Source organism: Netta rufina (genome assembly GCF_964035555.1).
Source record: "Netta rufina genome assembly, chromosome: 4".
NCBI classification, from domain to species: domain Eukaryota; kingdom Metazoa; phylum Chordata; class Aves; order Anseriformes; family Anatidae; genus Netta; species Netta rufina.
The window spans coordinates 26433790-26450116 of NC_140127.1; the positions used below are offsets into that span (position 1 = coordinate 26433790).

A 16327-nucleotide genomic window follows, 5' to 3' on the forward strand; every position below is an offset into this window, starting at 1 on the left:
CTCTGCTGATTTTTCCTTCCTTCTAGAACCTAGTAGCTGATAAAAGCTTTGGCTCAGCCTTTTGACTCGTGAAGGCTTTCTTCACAATAATTAATAGCTATGAAACACTGAAATGAAGAACAGATTTTGTCACAGAATGGGGCATGCTTTGGTAGCTTTGGATATTAAGCAACAACCTTGGAAACATACAGGAAAAATCTTTGTAAGACATATTAAGATCTTGGTGACCTCAAAGGGTGAATTAATGTATACACAGGAAATATCTATCACAGCTTTTAAGTAAGCAGGTCTGAAAAGTTTTGTATCAAGACAACAGAGTGCAGTTCTGTGCTCTTTCAAAGAATCTGTTACTGCACATTTATGAAGGCTTTAAAAAGAAAGAAGAAAAAAGGGTAGGCTCTCTGCATATTAGGACTAATGCAGATGGCCTTAGAGCTTGATAAAGCTACTTTGCAGATTGATCTCTGAGATAATCTCTGATAATGCTGATTCAGAAGTCCGATAGCATAGGCACAGGAGACTGTTTACAGGAGCTCTAAAATACTTTATTGTGTATTCTGCTTTAGTTGCTCATCCTTTGTAAAAATTCTTCCATGTCACAGCCTTAGAGGTTGTTAACAGAAGGGATGTCAACACAGTTAGCAATACCACATTATAGAAATGCTTTTCAAGTCTATGACTTCAGAAGTGAGAACAAATTGTTTGGAGGTAGATATGCACAGATGGAGCTACTGCTTATTTACAGAGAGAAAAAAATACAATGGTGCACTGAATAATCATTTTGTATCTTACAGGGTTGTTTTTTGTTTTGTTTTCAGAGGAGGCCTGCATGGTAAAACTGTGCGGAATCTCACAACCTCTTATTTCTAGGATTCAGAGAGGAGCCGAGGAGCATAAAGACTTAACTGAAGAGTAACTGATAGTTTATCAAACCTGAAGTGTGTACTTAAGTTCAGAACTGCTGTCCTGAAAACCTCTTCTTACCTGCTACCTGGGTCTAGATGTATCTAACCTCAAAAACACCCCTTTTAATCTATCCAGTCATGCAAAGTTAGCTTTCTGAACATACCACACCATGGTCTTAATTGAACCAAACTAACTGACTTGTAGCTTAAGCCTGATGGGAAAAGATCAGGCAAGTGGGCACTTCATCTCCTATTTCTCATAGGGTACTCATTCCAAAATTGTAAGATTTACATAAAAGGACAATGAGTTACACTACACATCTATATGTTCAAATACATGTATATGCATATATATACGTATACATATATGCAAACTGAGTGCTCATTTTACTTTAAATATGGTCAAAAACTGTTGCTCTTACCCAATAACCTAGTGGCTGGGGCACCTGCCTAGAAGCATGAGATGATTTTCTATCTTTCCTCCTGGATTCTGTGCCTCCTTCTTTCCTGGGGTATCACCAAGCCACAGACTACTCTAGAGGAGAGATGCTTGCTTTCAGGCTTTTATAGCTTCTGTGGAGCAAAATATAAAAACTAAAAATTAGAAAAATAAAAATAAACAAACTGATCTATAAATCTCACAGGAGTTCTATCTTCAGTGAAGCAGTAACGGCCTTACAGTTTGGGCTGTTGAGGCCTGTCACTATTAACACTATGCCAATGCTGAAGTATTTCTCTAGTTAACTTGCATTTTTCCAGCAGAGTTCTGCTTTGTGAGATACGGGCATATCTAAAATGGATCCACTGTAAGGTCACTTCACACCTCTACTACTCCTCTCGCAATGCTGGAATGCCAGATATCATAAGAGGCAAACGTCAAAAAGACAAGATGTCAAACTGACAAAAATTTTTCAGAGTTTTCCACCTGTGAAAAGGTTCTATCTTCTTCTTGACTCAGTATATAAAAGCCTTCACAATGATTTCATTCCTTTGTTATGTAGCAGAAGATTAATGTGGCAGGAATACACACTTGAGACTATAAGCTATAGTTCAAGCTATCCCTCTCATGTAGCTCTTGCATTCAACTTAGTAAAATTCTACTCATGGAACTGAAAATGATTACTTGAAGAGTTTATTTCAATAAAAACCGGGAAGAGGAGGGCTTGAAAAGTCACTGCAAAGCTACGGGTTTGGAGGTGAGGTTAATTAAGGGATTAATTAGTTCCTTAAGGCTACCTCCTAAAGGAGCTATACTGTACACAAGGTCATCAACCTGCCCAATCCTATATTAAGATACTTTGTCTTGGTTCTTCAAATTTCTTTGCCTTTTTTAATAACTAATTACTCACAGCTAATTCCTTAATTAACCTCACCTCCAATGGGAAAAAAAGCCAATCCTGAAATAGTAAAGGGTGATAGAACTTAGTACTCATCATTAGATTTAATGCTGAAATGGGAAATATCAGTGCCTGAGGTGTCACTGAATCAATTTGTTGCATGAGGTATGAATTCCAGTAAGCTGAACTACGGTATATATTGGATATCCCCCTTATTTTTATTTATTTTTTTTTTGTGGGGGGGGGGCAGCCTTATTCTCCTAAGAATTAAGAATTCAGTCACCTCCACCAGGCTACTGAGGAAAACCCCATTCCTTCAGGTGCCCTTTCATCACACTTACACTACACTTAGGGTCTGCTATTCTGGAAATTAAGAAGCAACAGTGAGACTAATATTAGAAAACACAGAAAAACACATTAGAAACCTCAGGGCAGCACTCCTTACACTTCCCAGAAGAAAATTAGGTTTGTGGCTTGTTAGCGAGCTTTTGCATCTTGATTCTGCTTAACCTCAGGTTATGAAACATAATCCATCCCTTAAATGAGCTTCAAATTTGGAATTTAATATTCCTTCCTTGTGTGTGCAGGATTTCAGAAAGTAATTCAGTACGTATGAGGATTTAAACAATTTTCCCAGCTGAAGAAGGAGACTTTGTCCCTGATTGTCCCTGACACTCTACGGTATCAACGTGTGCTTTCTGTGAAGTACCTAGCTACATTTACAGTTGGGAAACATCCTCAGTCAGGATCAAGCTTCCTGTAACACACTCTGTAACTTCTAATAGTGAATGTTGCGGCCAGACTTAACATTACCAAGCTTTTGTGTCACCTGCATCACTAAGACTAATGTAGTACAAAACTAACACCAGGTCGCACAGCCCCTCAGCACCACGCCACCGCCTGCAACCCACCCCCCGCTCAGCCCCCTCCCAGCCGTTTAACGGCGGGCGGGGCGTGCGCACGCGCGGGGCCGCGGCGCGCGACCTCGGAAGGGGCGGGGCGCGCCGCGCGGGGATGCGGCCGGCGGGAGCATGACAGGGGGCGGCAAGCGGCGGCCGCGCGGGGCGGCGGCGGCGGAGGAGGCGGCGGTTGACGAGCAGGTGGCGGTTGGCGGGCGCGCGGCGCGGCCGTTGGCGGCCGTTGCGTAGCGGTTGGCGCGCGGCCCCCGGGCTGAGGGGGGGGCGCTGCGCTGCGGGCGGCCGCCGGGAGCCCCTAGGCCCGCGTCGGGGCGGGCGGGGAGCCGGGTGTGCCGCCGGAGCAGGGCAGTGGCGCTGGCGTGTTTATTCGGCACTTGCTCGGTAGCGCTCGGCTTCCTGCCGGTTTGTAGGGCATCACAGGGATGATGCTCTAAAGCCCCCCCCTAGGCTTACTGCTGCAGCGGTGTGGGCCTGGAGGGAGCATTTCCACGCCCGTTTTGGTTCACCTTACATCTTCTATTTATTTATTATGTATTTTTTTTTACAGCAACTTAAACTTTTGGCTGCATCTAAAATGTTAGGCTGTAAACTGCACCAGCTCAGACTGGGACTAGCAGAGTGGCACAGGTAGTAAAGACTCAGAGGCTTTAAGTTGTTTAACCAGGCATGACAAAATTGTGTCCCTGCTTCTAAGTGTTTGTGTGATGGGAGTTCCCTAGAAGCAGGCTGCTGTGTGGCTAAAAGCTGCCATTTTAACATAATGCCAAATTTAGATTAAGATTGCTTAGTCCTTTGTTTGATGAGCTCATAAAGGTGCTTCTTTAGAGCACATTGACCCACTGATATCAAAGTAGTGCTTTGCTATTTTGTACATATTAAGAACTTGTTGGGGATAACAAATTCTAACGCTTGTTATAACACTCCTAAGGGTCTCCATGCAACGTAGATGTTCTAATCTGTATATAGGCTATTCTAAATAACAGGCCCGACTTGTGGTCTTGGTCGTTGTTTTTCTATTAATACAGAGGCTTTGTAAAGCTCTTCAGTGGAACTGGCAGGAAGCAATGAGATTAACTTTTCTTTCCCTATCTGCAGTGTGAAAAAAATGGGGATGTCAAGAAGAGAAGGTCAGATCAGGCAGATATACCTGATGCTCTTCGTCAAGAAGCAGAAACGTGCTACCAGCTTAGGCTACCAGAAGACTTCTACCAGTTTTGGAAGTTTTGTGAAGAACTAGATCCTGAGAAACCAAGTGGTAGGTTTTTGGATTTCATTTATTTTTTGCCTTTTCTAAATTTCAGAAAAAACAGCCTGAAGGTAGGCAAACTGGAGGCTGGCAGATGCATTCTCATGCTGCTTCAGTTTGCAGCTCAGATGGCAAGATATTTACATGAGTATAAACAAGAATACTGGAGATAATCACAAAGATGTCAGTCTACTTCAAGCTTTCTGAAATATAATTAAACCGTGGCACGTAAAGGATTAAATGTTATCTAAATCTGCCTTTCTTGTAGGCACATTTAAAATACTAAATATTGAATTAAAGTTTCCTCGTATCAACTCAGACTTCAACTCCCTAAAAGTTATTATATAACAGAATATGAGGTCTCAAGGTGCTCTAGAAATGCCACTTTATTTTCCAATGAAAAGTATAATAAGTTAACTCTAATAACGTAACTTTTGAATGAAAGCTGATTAAACAAAAGAACATCTCAACTTTCCTTGTCTGGTAAACAGTACGTGTGACTGGATTTATGGACATTTTTGGTAGGTGAGTGACAGAGGAGTGTCTTGGTTTAGCTGTGCACCAGCCAGAAAGTAAAACAGTTTGTGCTCTGCTTTTCAGATGCACTTGTGTCAAGTGTTGGACTTACACTGGTTGGACCATATGACATTCTAGCTGGAAAACACAAAAAAGCAAAATTAACAGATGTGAACTTCAATCTTCATTGGAGATTCTTCTATGATCCCCCAGAATTCCAGACTATACTTGTCGGGGATAGCAAAACACAGTATCACATGGGATATTTCAGGTATTTAATTTAATATATGCTCTTGTTATGATAACAGTTGCGTGTTACTTCTTCTCCTCCGTGTTTTCCATGACACAGGATTTGAGAATGAAATGTATACATTAAAATAAACGTCAAATAAATGTCTCTCTAATGTAACAGAATATTAGCACATGGGTTGATACCTTTAATAAAATAAGATCAAAGATGTTGGAGTTGAAGACTAGATTTAAATGTTTATTAAACTCACCCCTACATCCCTCCAGAGCACCTACTGGTTGGTTTTATCTCTAGCCATAATACTTCAAAGCATTATAAAATAAGGGGAGTATGCATTCTCTGTGTGATTATTGATATGAGCTCTTTTCAAAGGCATACTTTAAGGTTCTAACGTTTTAGACCTAATGTTGCTTTTGTAAGGTCTCTGAAGGAGATGTCAGCATGGCGAGTAGGCAAACTAATTTCACTTTGAAATAGGAGAAATGGACACAGCTTGAATATTTGTATGTACTTCTTCAAAAACAGGGATGTGCCAGATGAGCTTCCGGTGTGGGTTGGTGCAAATGAAGCTAAGAAGAACTGTCTGATTACTCCAGTTGGTGACAATGTATTTGCTGCAGTCAAGTAAGGTTCATATTTACTTTTATTTGTAAAAAGTACTATAGAAAAGAAACTGTTAATCAGGAGATGTGAGAGGAAATAATGCAGCTATGTCTTTCTTGCATATGTATTATATAGAGAGTAACGACAAGCCCTGTTTCTGAGCTGGGGCAGGGTAGCATTTATATGAATATATAATTCCATATGATGCATTAAGCTTTATGTGGTCCTGCATCATGAACGTAAACAACAGAGGTGTGAATACTTCTATTTCATGGCCTGTCAATTAAAAATGGAAAGCTCTCTAAGGACAGATGCATGCCAATAAGTGAAAGCAGACTGAAGAAAAGGTTCCGCAAACAACCCATGTGAAGTGCAGAGTTAAATGATGACATTTGTTTTGAAAGGCCCACAATGAAACTCATCAATATGTATTTATGTGCATGACTTGGATGACAAAGAGCGTGTAAGTCACTGAAGCAGTAAACTAAATTCTTCAGATAGACGGATGAACAACAGCAACTGAGTTTGTGAGAATCTTCAGCACCTGCAGATAGCACAAACTGCTTTGTAATGCAAACACAGATAGAAAAGGCCAGAGTACTTTCTGTGCCAAGCTTTGCTTTCTGTGGTGCTTGTTTTTGAGAGGCTTGCATTCCTAAGTCCGTGTATAAATAAATCCTTCACTGCTAATCTTCATTATAAGATTTGGAGGTTTAGTGATTGAAGGCTATTCATTTGTTTGTTTTCTGTTTAGCTCTTTTAAGACATGTTTCTTCTGTTTACAGATTATTTTTGTCAAAAAAAATTAAGGAAGTGACTGATAAAAAGAAAAGTGCTGTTTTGAAAGAGATAGATGAAAAACTAACAAGAACAGCAAAAGAATTGGGTTATTCTCTGGAACAAAAAACCATGAAGATGAAACAGAGAGATAAGAAAGTATGACTTTACTGATCCACTGGAGAGAACTAAGTTCTGTTAAACTGTTTTTTTCATTTACTTACCTGGTTTTTCTTTTTTTCTCTTTTTTTCCTTTTTTTTTTTTTTTTTTTTTTTTTTGGGAATCCTTCTATTCAGTAAAGAAGCCTCATTTAGGAATATCCAAATCTCTTTCTATAAAACTTCAGGAGAGGGAAGATCAGTACAAATGTGTTCCAAATAATGGGATTAAATCAAAACACTTTACTCTTCTACACCATAGCTTGCCAAGTAAGGCGTTAAAATAAAGAAAAAAAAATAGCAGAAATAGTCTAAAACAAATGGGGAGCATGGAAAAGACTGCCTCATAGTGAAGGTCCATGTAAACGGTTGGGTTGGATCTATGAGAAAGAGTAACATTAAGGATGATGAGTATTTGTTTCCATACCTATTAGAAGTAATTATGGCAGCGGGGATGGAACAAATGTAGTAAAATGCGCAAAATATACAAATGACTACAAGCAGTCCTAGATTTCAGAACCTCACTGGAGTTTCTGGTTATCTGAAACTTCAGTGCTTAAAAATAATTGCTGTATACTTCAAGTTGGTGTCCTTGAGCCTAGACACTGTATTTGGGTTGGCCACCAGCAGCCAGGTGTTGATGTTGTTTAGTGATGTGAGTGGTTTTATGTCACGGTGTTGACTTACAGTACTACGTTCAATTTCCTGGCTCTTTATTTAGGTGGTGGCCAAAGCATTTCACGGAGCTGGCCTGGTTGTTCCTGTAGACAAAAATGATGTTGGATACAGAGAACTTCCTGAAACAAACGGTAAAGATCTTGTTCACCATATTCTTCTGCTCTGTTAGTAGACAGTCTCCAGTCATATACCTGCTTTGCAAAAGTAAACTGCATTCATGTTTTCTGCCTGAAGAATACGAGCAGCTGGGACTAAAGGGGAGATGTTTTAACTATGAAACTTGAGCAAATAAGTTTGTTTTATTTAAGTAAACCAGATGAGAATCAAAGGGACATACTAAATATGAAATAATAATTCCTAAAGTAGTAGTTCATGCTACTACACAGCCATGCAGGAAGTAGATTCAAAGAACTGATGTACATTCAGGGATTTGTGGGTTTATTTCTTGTTCCCCCTACTCTTCTGGTGTTGTGGTAACCAGAATTAGTTCCTTGATGGAAGTTCAACACATGAATGCCCATCTCTGTGTGGGGAACTGAGATGGATGGGCATGGGGTAAGAATGAGCTGCAAAGGGAAGGGGGGAGCTTTTTCACCAGCAGCTTGTACCTGAATGTGACCTGCAGGTACACCTTTGGCAGAAGCTGCTTCCATGCCATGTGTTTCTTAATTTAAGCATTGAAGTATTTCTGCTTTTATTTTCGCAGCTAATCTTAAAAAAATATGTAAGGCCATTGTTGATGCTCCTACTGACGAAGAGAGACTGAAAGCGTTTGCCCCCATCCAAGAAATGCTCACCTTTGTGCAGTTTGCTAACGACGAGTGCGACTACGGGATGGGATACGAGCTGGGTATGGACCTGTTCTGCTACGGGTCACATGTAAGTACTACAGCCACCGCGCTTCACAACGCGAGGCTTATGTGCAGTTCTAACAGCACTGGGGGCCACTGGGCTGTAGCCCCATTCCCGTTCTGACCGGAGCCGGGCTCCTGGTGCCGAGGAGCCAGCGTAAATGCCCGTGTTGTGCCTGGTCGCCTAGCCGCAGGCACAGCGCGCCTCAAGCTGCTTCCCCTGCGGGAGCGGCGGGGGCTGGTGCGGGCGGTAGCCGGGCTGTGCGCAGGGCCGGTCCCGCGGGGGTGCGGCAGGCGCTGTATGCTGCAGCGCGGGGCGGGCGGGCGGTGGCGGGGCGGGCGCGCTTGTGGCGGCGCTGACGGCGGCCGTTGTCTCCCTGTCGCGCAGTACTTCCACAAGACGGTGGCGCAGCTGCTGCCGCTCGCCTACGGCCTGCTGCGGAGGGGCCTCTTCGCCCGGATCATCGAGGCGCACCTGGCGCAGCGGCGGGACGAGCGCCTGGACCAGCTGGAGCCCTGACGGGCGGCGCGGGGCGGGGCGGGGCGCGGGGCGGTGCCGGGCCGAGTAAAGGTTGCTTGCACAACACCGCCTCCATCACTCTGCGCGGGCACCTCGCCGGGAGCCGCTGCGGCACGGGAGGGGTTGGGGGCAGCGCGCGTAGGGCCGCTAAGGGGGGCCGGGGAGCTCGCCCCGCAGGGACAGAGCCGCGCCGGGAGGCGCTGCCCGGCCGCAGGCCACTGCCACCGCGTCCTTGGATGCTGCCCACCGCGTGCACCAAGTTGGGCGAAGCAGGCTGCCCCTTGGCGGTAACGACACAGCACTGACTGATGCTCGTCTGGATGGGGCTGATTTAGCAAGAAACGGGATTTAGAAAATCAGCACGTAGTGTTACAAGGGAAAAACTGCACTGCCTTTCCTACCTGCAGTGTGGTTTCCTAGCTTTGGTGCGGTTTTCCACTACTTTAACTAATCTGAACTTCTTAATACAAAGTGACCTTTGCAGAAGATGCATATTAATTATCATCATTGGTCAGGTGCTCTTCTTCCCTTTTATTGCACAGCTTTAGTCTCAGGCTATTGCTTACAATAACAGAGGAGAAACTAACAAAAACACTTTCTCTTAGCCAAGCACCAAGCCCAGCCGTAGTGGAGTGACCGTTCACAGTTCTTTGTTCATCATAACTGCTGCTGACAGTACTTCCGACAAAGAGCATCGGCCCCTAGCACCATATACTCAAATTTCAGCATTGTCCCTTCTTCCAGCAAATGACTGTACTTCTAAAGCTCCCTTCCTGCATAAATTACTACTATATAATTCATTTTAGTTCAGCAAACAGCAAAAGCCTATCTCAAATTTTAATTCAGAAAGCTATTTTCAGTTCTCAGTCACGTATTTCATCTACTTCTGTAGAAAACATCTACTACTGTGACACCACCACCCCTCCCCTTTCAGTCAGCATACAAATGTTCTGTTTATTCAAACAAGCGCACACATACATAAACTTTTTCATGGGCACTCAATTCAGCTTTACACGTAAAAAGCACAGTCTCAAAAATCCATCTCTTCTCCCCCCTCCCTCCTCTTTCCAGGTTCCACACAGATTTTCATATTAACACCCTGTAAATCACACAAGTATTCACCTTTCACATATTTAAGTATTAGCTCTGGAAAAAGTGAAGATTTATGGATTTTCCAGTTTTATCTGTTCTTCTCAATTAGAGCTTAATAACTGTAACCACAACCGAAGACATACTCAAGTGCGTGTACATCATGAATATGTCAGCAAGAGATGTCTAACTTCACCCTACTTTTTTTTTTTTTTTTGAAAAAAAAAGAAAAAAAAAAGAGGGCTAAAAATGCACAGTGCAGCAACTACATAATTCTGTCTTTTATACAATAAAAGCACCACCCATTTTCAAATTGGGAAGCCAGCTACTCTACAATTACATAATTGAAGCAAATTTGAAAGTATGTTTCAGAAAGTTTTAATTTTTACTAATTTTATATTAAAAATTCCTAGCTGTTCATTTTGTTCCAGGGAAATTAAATGCAAAAATCAACACAAATACTGAGAAAACATGACAAAGTAATAAATGATCATACAGAAGTTTTTAATGTTTGTTTAAATCATCACAGTAATCAGAATTTTTACTGTAATGATATGCAGCTCTACCACACTATTATAAATAAAAACATTAAGATCAATATTAAATACAGCTCTAGGCAACATCACAGATTAACAAAGTATGCATTCTTCATGAACCAGTAACTGATTGATTTAAAAATAATAATGCTGACACTTTCACCCTCCCATCCACATTTTTTTCGAATTAGGAACTTGAGTAAGGCGCTGGAAGTTTTACATTAGAAAAATTTTGTTGAACAGCAGAGGCACACATACTTCAGTATCAGAATTTCTAATGCATGTTTACCAGGGACATTTAAAATGTCAATAGGGAAAGCTTAGCAGCCGAGAACATTAAAGGATAAACAATTTATATGCAGCACTTGGGATCCATACTGAAATTATAAAACACAGCAGGGGTGTGAACTGTATTTTAATTCAGACAGTACAGTCTGTAGAATCAGGTGCAAATTAATACAGTACATACACAGCAGTGTTTTAGAATGAGGAAAACATCAGAAATGGCAGAGGTTCCAAACTGATTTAAAGCAACTTTTTATACATGTAGTGCATTTATATTCTTCCACTATAGAGAGAAAAAAAAAAAAACAAAAAAAAAACCCACACACAAAGATAACAGATCAGCATCACTGACAGCTTCCAGAGCTGCCTTCTGTATAGGGGCCAAACCCTGCTCTTCATAAAGTTTCTGCAGGTTCACCCAACGTACCAGAACAAATGATGAACCCCTGGCACTGGCTTTGCTTGGCAGAATACAGCCTGTTGCTGCAACCCAACAGCCTCAACACAGCCGGATTCCATTTCAGCTCCAAAGCTGCTCTTCGTACAGGCGCTGATCACACTGAGCCCACTGGCACATTATACTTTCTACTGGTTCCAGTTACTGCAGGAGATGAGATCGAGTGGATGGCAGTTTTATACTCCGAAAATAGGCAAAAATTCAGCAAAGCACTTTAAACACTGACATTTTTTTGGAGCTTGCCAACAATACTAGAGTGTTGCTTCAGGACGTTACCTTGCTTTACGATGAAGTTATGCTGAGTACTTTGCTGAAAAAAGATGTTTGAGGTAACTGTGACAATTGCATTAGAGATGCCCAAGAATTTAGGCATTAACCATCTCAACCTTTGGAGTCCTGTGGTCATAATTGTTAATAAGGAAATTTTATCTAGCCACATACTGTAAAACACGATTCTCTACGCCATATTTCTTAAGGTTTTTCCTCCCTGCTTCACCTATGGCACATGGCCTTTGTGTCCGCATGTGTTTGTGACAGTTTGAAAAAATGACTGAAACAAATTAATTGGTGACCGAAAGAAAAGTTAGGATGTTAGGAATTGGTCAGTTCACCTGCTGCCGCCCTGTGTGTTGCTGCTCAACTTTGAAGTCCTTCCAAACTTTCAAGTACTGGATTTGATTCTGCCCTGCCGCTCATCTTCAGTGGCTACATATCATTTATAGCTTTATATACTTGGAAAAAAGTCAAAAGCAATCTAATACGTATAGTTGCTTTTTATTATTTTTAAAACCCTGAAGTTTTATTTCTTTTAATAATATTTCTACTATTACTGTTCCAGTTATCTGCTCAAAAAGTAACGGCAGTGAAAGTTACATTTGAAAATGATCTTATATGCATGTTGGATCATAAAGAAACCATTTTGTTTAAACCCTTCATCTAGTTGTAAACATTTGCTAATCCTCCATTACTCAGAGAGGATTGTGAATTATTCTATAAAATCACATTAAAAAGGTAATTAGTTATGTGAGATATTAACTGATTTGTATTTAATAGATTTTTTAATTCATAAAAATATAAATAAAGAATGGTAAAACTTCAAGAAAAATAATATACATTTAGTGCAAGTTATGAGTTACATTTCTTCCTACCATGTCAGCAGTGGAACATCGTTTGTGGAGAAGAAAAAATAAAAATGAGCAGTCTCAAATTTTACAGGGGGGAAAAAATATCTCCAGTGTTGTAGCATGCAATTTTTACCAGATACACGTATACAGAATTGTTCCAGCTCTTAACTAGTAGATAGCAGTACTCTTCCTTATACTGCACAACATTGGTATATATCCTAGTGTTTTCAATAATACAAAAATTGCATAAGACCAGGTCACATTATTGATATTTTCTGCAGCAAAAACAGTATTTTTCTCTGAAATTCTCGTTTCACGTTTCATTTTTCTCATTATCACAGCGCATGGGCTGAAAGATGTCTCGCATGGTTCTTGCAAGGTATTACCTGTTCCATCTGTTTTTGTTGCAGTGGATCTGTACTGCCCCAAGCATTTAATGATGTACAAACTTACACGTTTAATGGCACAAGAAAAACCTCCCTTCTTGTGATCCAACCTCAGTAACTCACAGTACATCTCAATATGAGAAACAACTGCTTCAAAAGGGCACACCAATTTTAAAGAGGCTTTGTTACGGCTCAGGAGAGAGAGAAATAAAGCTCTTCTGGAATGTAGAAAGGTGACGTGTAATAATTATACATTTCATGAGTTAACACAACAGTTTTCAGTGGTAAAAAGGGCAAGACCTTTCAGTCTCCATAAGATGGCTCAATTCGGAATGATCCCTCCAGAAACAGGGACTAAGAACACATCTCTTCAATGCTGAAGTACCAGGCTGGGGCTGGAGAATTGCGCCACCTCGCACGGCTCTCCCACTGCACTATCATGGCAGACCTGACGCCTCGGGACGCATCCAGTGCAGGACAGCAGCTCTCCCTTCGCACGCTCCCATCAGCCTTCCTCCCTCCACAGCTTCCCCCAGACCAACTCCTGATTTCCAGCAGCACTGTTACGCAAAAACCCAGCTCTCGTTTCTGATTTTAGAAGTATCTCCCAGACTAAAGTGTTGTGCTATTCAACAAATGAACCTCCTCTTCAGTTTCCTCTCTCTCCTCAGCTATGGGTTTCAGTTGAACATTATTGAGGCGGGGTCTTGGTTTGCCGTCTGGGCCATATGACGGAGGATATCTTTTTTTGTTATAATGCCAAGGAGGCGCCTGAAAAGGACAAACGGAAGACCAACGTTAATCCAAGCAGGAAAATAAGAAACCAGAACAACATCTGTAGCCAAGTCCTTTTTGTTGACAGGGACAGAGCAAAAGTAAACAGCCTGATTTTCTTATTTAGACAAAAACATTTTATTAATCAAAATAGTGAATAACCACCAGTTTGTTAAAAGACAGCAATGCTGAGACACCACATTGGATGGTCTCTGACAGCTGCAGTCTACTTTAATGAAATACAAGTAATACAAGTAGAGACCATGACAATTTTTGTTTAACTTTGTTTCCACAAAAAAATGAAATTTTGATTAGCATATGCCAACAAAAAAGTAAAAAAAGAGGGACAAAGAAAAAAGAGGTATGACAAAGAAGTGATATTGATCCCATTTCAAAAGGGATGAATGTGCCCGCCTAGCCATCAGAAGTGATGTATCACTTGATGGCCCAAATATCCTAATAGCAAATTGAATTCCCTTTTTTTTTTTTTTTTTTTTTTTTTAATCACAGGGATCTTTCCAGTCTGATGCACTGGCTCAGACAGAATATATGTTCATAGGAGCACACTGTATTCACCACAAAACTTTTGCAAAATAATCAATGGTTAACTAGGTTTTGGAGTGCACAGCTTTAGAAAATAAATAGAAAATAAGTATGTTTTCATTTTCAAATTTAGATACTGTGCTCTTATGACAGGGTCTTAATTGCTTTTTAAATTGTAATTTTGTGAAATATCAAAAAGGAAGAGACTGTCCAAAAGGGTAATATCACAGGAGAAGCAAAGAGCAGAATGAATGAGCCGCTGCCCTTGTTATTCCGGTTAGTACTTTATTTTTTTCTTATTAAAGGACGCATGAAATACTTGTGAAATATTAGCATAAAATGAGAACATAATTAGCATGTTTTGCACATAAGCAGCTAAACTTGGTGGGTAGGTTTAGTAGAAATGCAGCTATTGCAGAGCAACCCATATCCAAATTAAGAGAAGTCTATCTCATAACTAAGGTTAGATCACAACATTGTGGTTAAAACAGTATCTAGATTCTGAAGTAAATAGTAAATGTATTAGCACGCCATTTAGTGGCTTAGGATTTCACTGGACTTTATAAAAGGGAGTACATTAGTTGCTGTAGGGTAACAGCAGCAGAATCACAGGACTTCGTATAAAATTGCAGGACTGTACTTGAAAATAAGAGTACTTCTAAAAATCATGTTGATAATTGGGTATTACAGAGAAGATCTAATGCTGCAATATATTAAAAACTTACTTGGCTTTGCTTCTCAAAAGATGCGATAGTTACTTTGCTATTTAGCAGCTATTTAAAGCTGTCAGAATCAGAAATTAGCATATATAGAATTTTTATTTCACATTATGAGGAAAAAAGGTATTCCTAGCTGTGTGCTTTCCCACCTAGGGAAATCAAAAGATCAACTAGATGGATCTACATGATCTGAAGAACAAAACATCAAAGTCCACTGTTTACCTTCCTTTAATGTTGTGACTAACAGTACGTCCACAGTTAACAGCCTGACTTGTACAAAAGGATTTTGCATACTGTTTTCTGTTATGGTTTCTTTAATACAAATTTTTAGTAATGGAGGATTTCATTGTTCAGCCGATGTCATAACAGTACTGAACAGTTCACAAGTTTCATGCTTCCTGACTTCTAATGTGTCTAATTATGAGATCTGATATATCTAATCACCAAGGGTTCGACGTGCTGCTTTAGTTGCTCGAGATGCTCTAATATGTTCTTCTTTGTGATGATCCCCAAGACAATCCTGAAACAGATCATGTTATGCTAATAACTGTGTGTGAAATCAAATAAAAAAATTCTAGTCATAACGAAAAAGGTTTAGAGTAGAGCAAAACTAAAAAATAAAATGGATTGCAAGAAAGCTAATGAGATAGTTAAGTGAAAAATGATTTGAAAGTCAGCACCCTTTCCCAGACTTGTGTTGTGTTTTTTTTTTCTTTTTTGTCTGTCTTCTAAAATGCTCAATCTTCAACAACTCCAGAGCAATATGTTTCTCATACCAGGTACAAGTCAGGAAAGCATACGTGTACTTCATCCCTTCTCCCAAATTCACCTCTCTTTTGATTTCAGTGGCACTGAAACTAAAATCTACTTTATTTCCTTTTGTTTACTTGTTATTTTCTCCTCACAACTACAGACAATTATGTGTACATGTATTTAACAAGCCACACTAAATAACCAAAGTAATAACTGTCAAGTCACAGCAATTGAGGTTTGAAGCTGCACTACAAAGCAGCGTTATTTGGCATCCCCAGGAACAGATTTCTTATTCACCATGGTATAAATCAATCCACTCCCTGGAATGGATGTTCTGGTCACAGCTAGAAAGAATCAGGTTCATCTTTATATAAATCTGTATCTCAGCAATTTCTGCACAGTTCTTATTTGTAACTGGATCAGAACCAGTAAGTTAATGTCTGTCTTCATGTCTACTCAATTTGCATGAAATTTGCCGAAATTTAATAGTCCTCCACACCCACATGACTATGTATCACTCAGAGTACTTTGCCGACCTTGTTGTAATGGATGACAAACTCATGGAAGACCACGAATTTGTAAACTGAAGTAGGACAACAAATAACGAGTGTCACGAAACGGCAAATTTTTAAAGCCATCCATACTTGCTGATACTTTATCATAAAGTGATTAAGAACTCGCAGTACAGTTTGACATAGCTTTACAAGACTCATCTTTCTTTAGAGTCAATTTTGACATCAACGTCAACGTTTGAGCACTCAACCACAACAGAAGCTTTAAGATCGTAATATGTATCACTGAAGTTTTACCAACTCAAATTTCCCTGCACAAAACAGGAATAATTGCATGTCTGCACTGACTTCTAAGTGTCAGATCACGATGTCATTTCTCTCGCATAGGAA

General features: G+C 40.3%; 2 protein-coding genes across 6 annotated transcripts in view; one reads left to right on the forward strand and one right to left on the reverse strand.

Annotated features, from left to right (window-relative positions):
• Positions 1-3239: 3239 nt before the first annotated feature.
• HPF1 (histone PARylation factor 1) lies at positions 3240-8765 on the forward strand. The gene is made up of 8 exons (XM_084286659.1): positions 3240-3342; positions 4255-4414; positions 5006-5192; positions 5697-5795; positions 6560-6710; positions 7432-7519; positions 8095-8267; positions 8628-8765. Exons 1-8 carry the CDS (start codon positions 3274-3276, stop codon positions 8757-8759), a joined length of 1059 nt encoding a protein of 352 aa, XP_084142785.1. The 5' UTR covers positions 3240-3273; the 3' UTR covers positions 8760-8765.
• A 1566-nt stretch (positions 8766-10331) lies between these two features.
• Positions 10332-16327, reverse strand: part of CLCN3 (chloride voltage-gated channel 3) — a 61534-nt gene continuing 55538 nt past the window's right edge. For 3 of the 5 annotated variants that reach the window (XM_084286004.1, XM_084286005.1, XM_084286006.1), the window contains 2 exons: positions 15117-15192; positions 10332-13407 (listed from right to left, as the gene is read on the reverse strand). In XM_084286004.1, the coding sequence (XP_084142130.1) occupies positions 13249-13407; positions 15117-15192 (235 nt within the window). In that variant the 3' untranslated portion in view covers positions 10332-13248. The remainder of the gene's footprint in view (positions 13408-15116; positions 15193-16327) is intronic. The other 2 variants (XM_084286007.1, XM_084286008.1) reach the window with 1 other exon arrangement.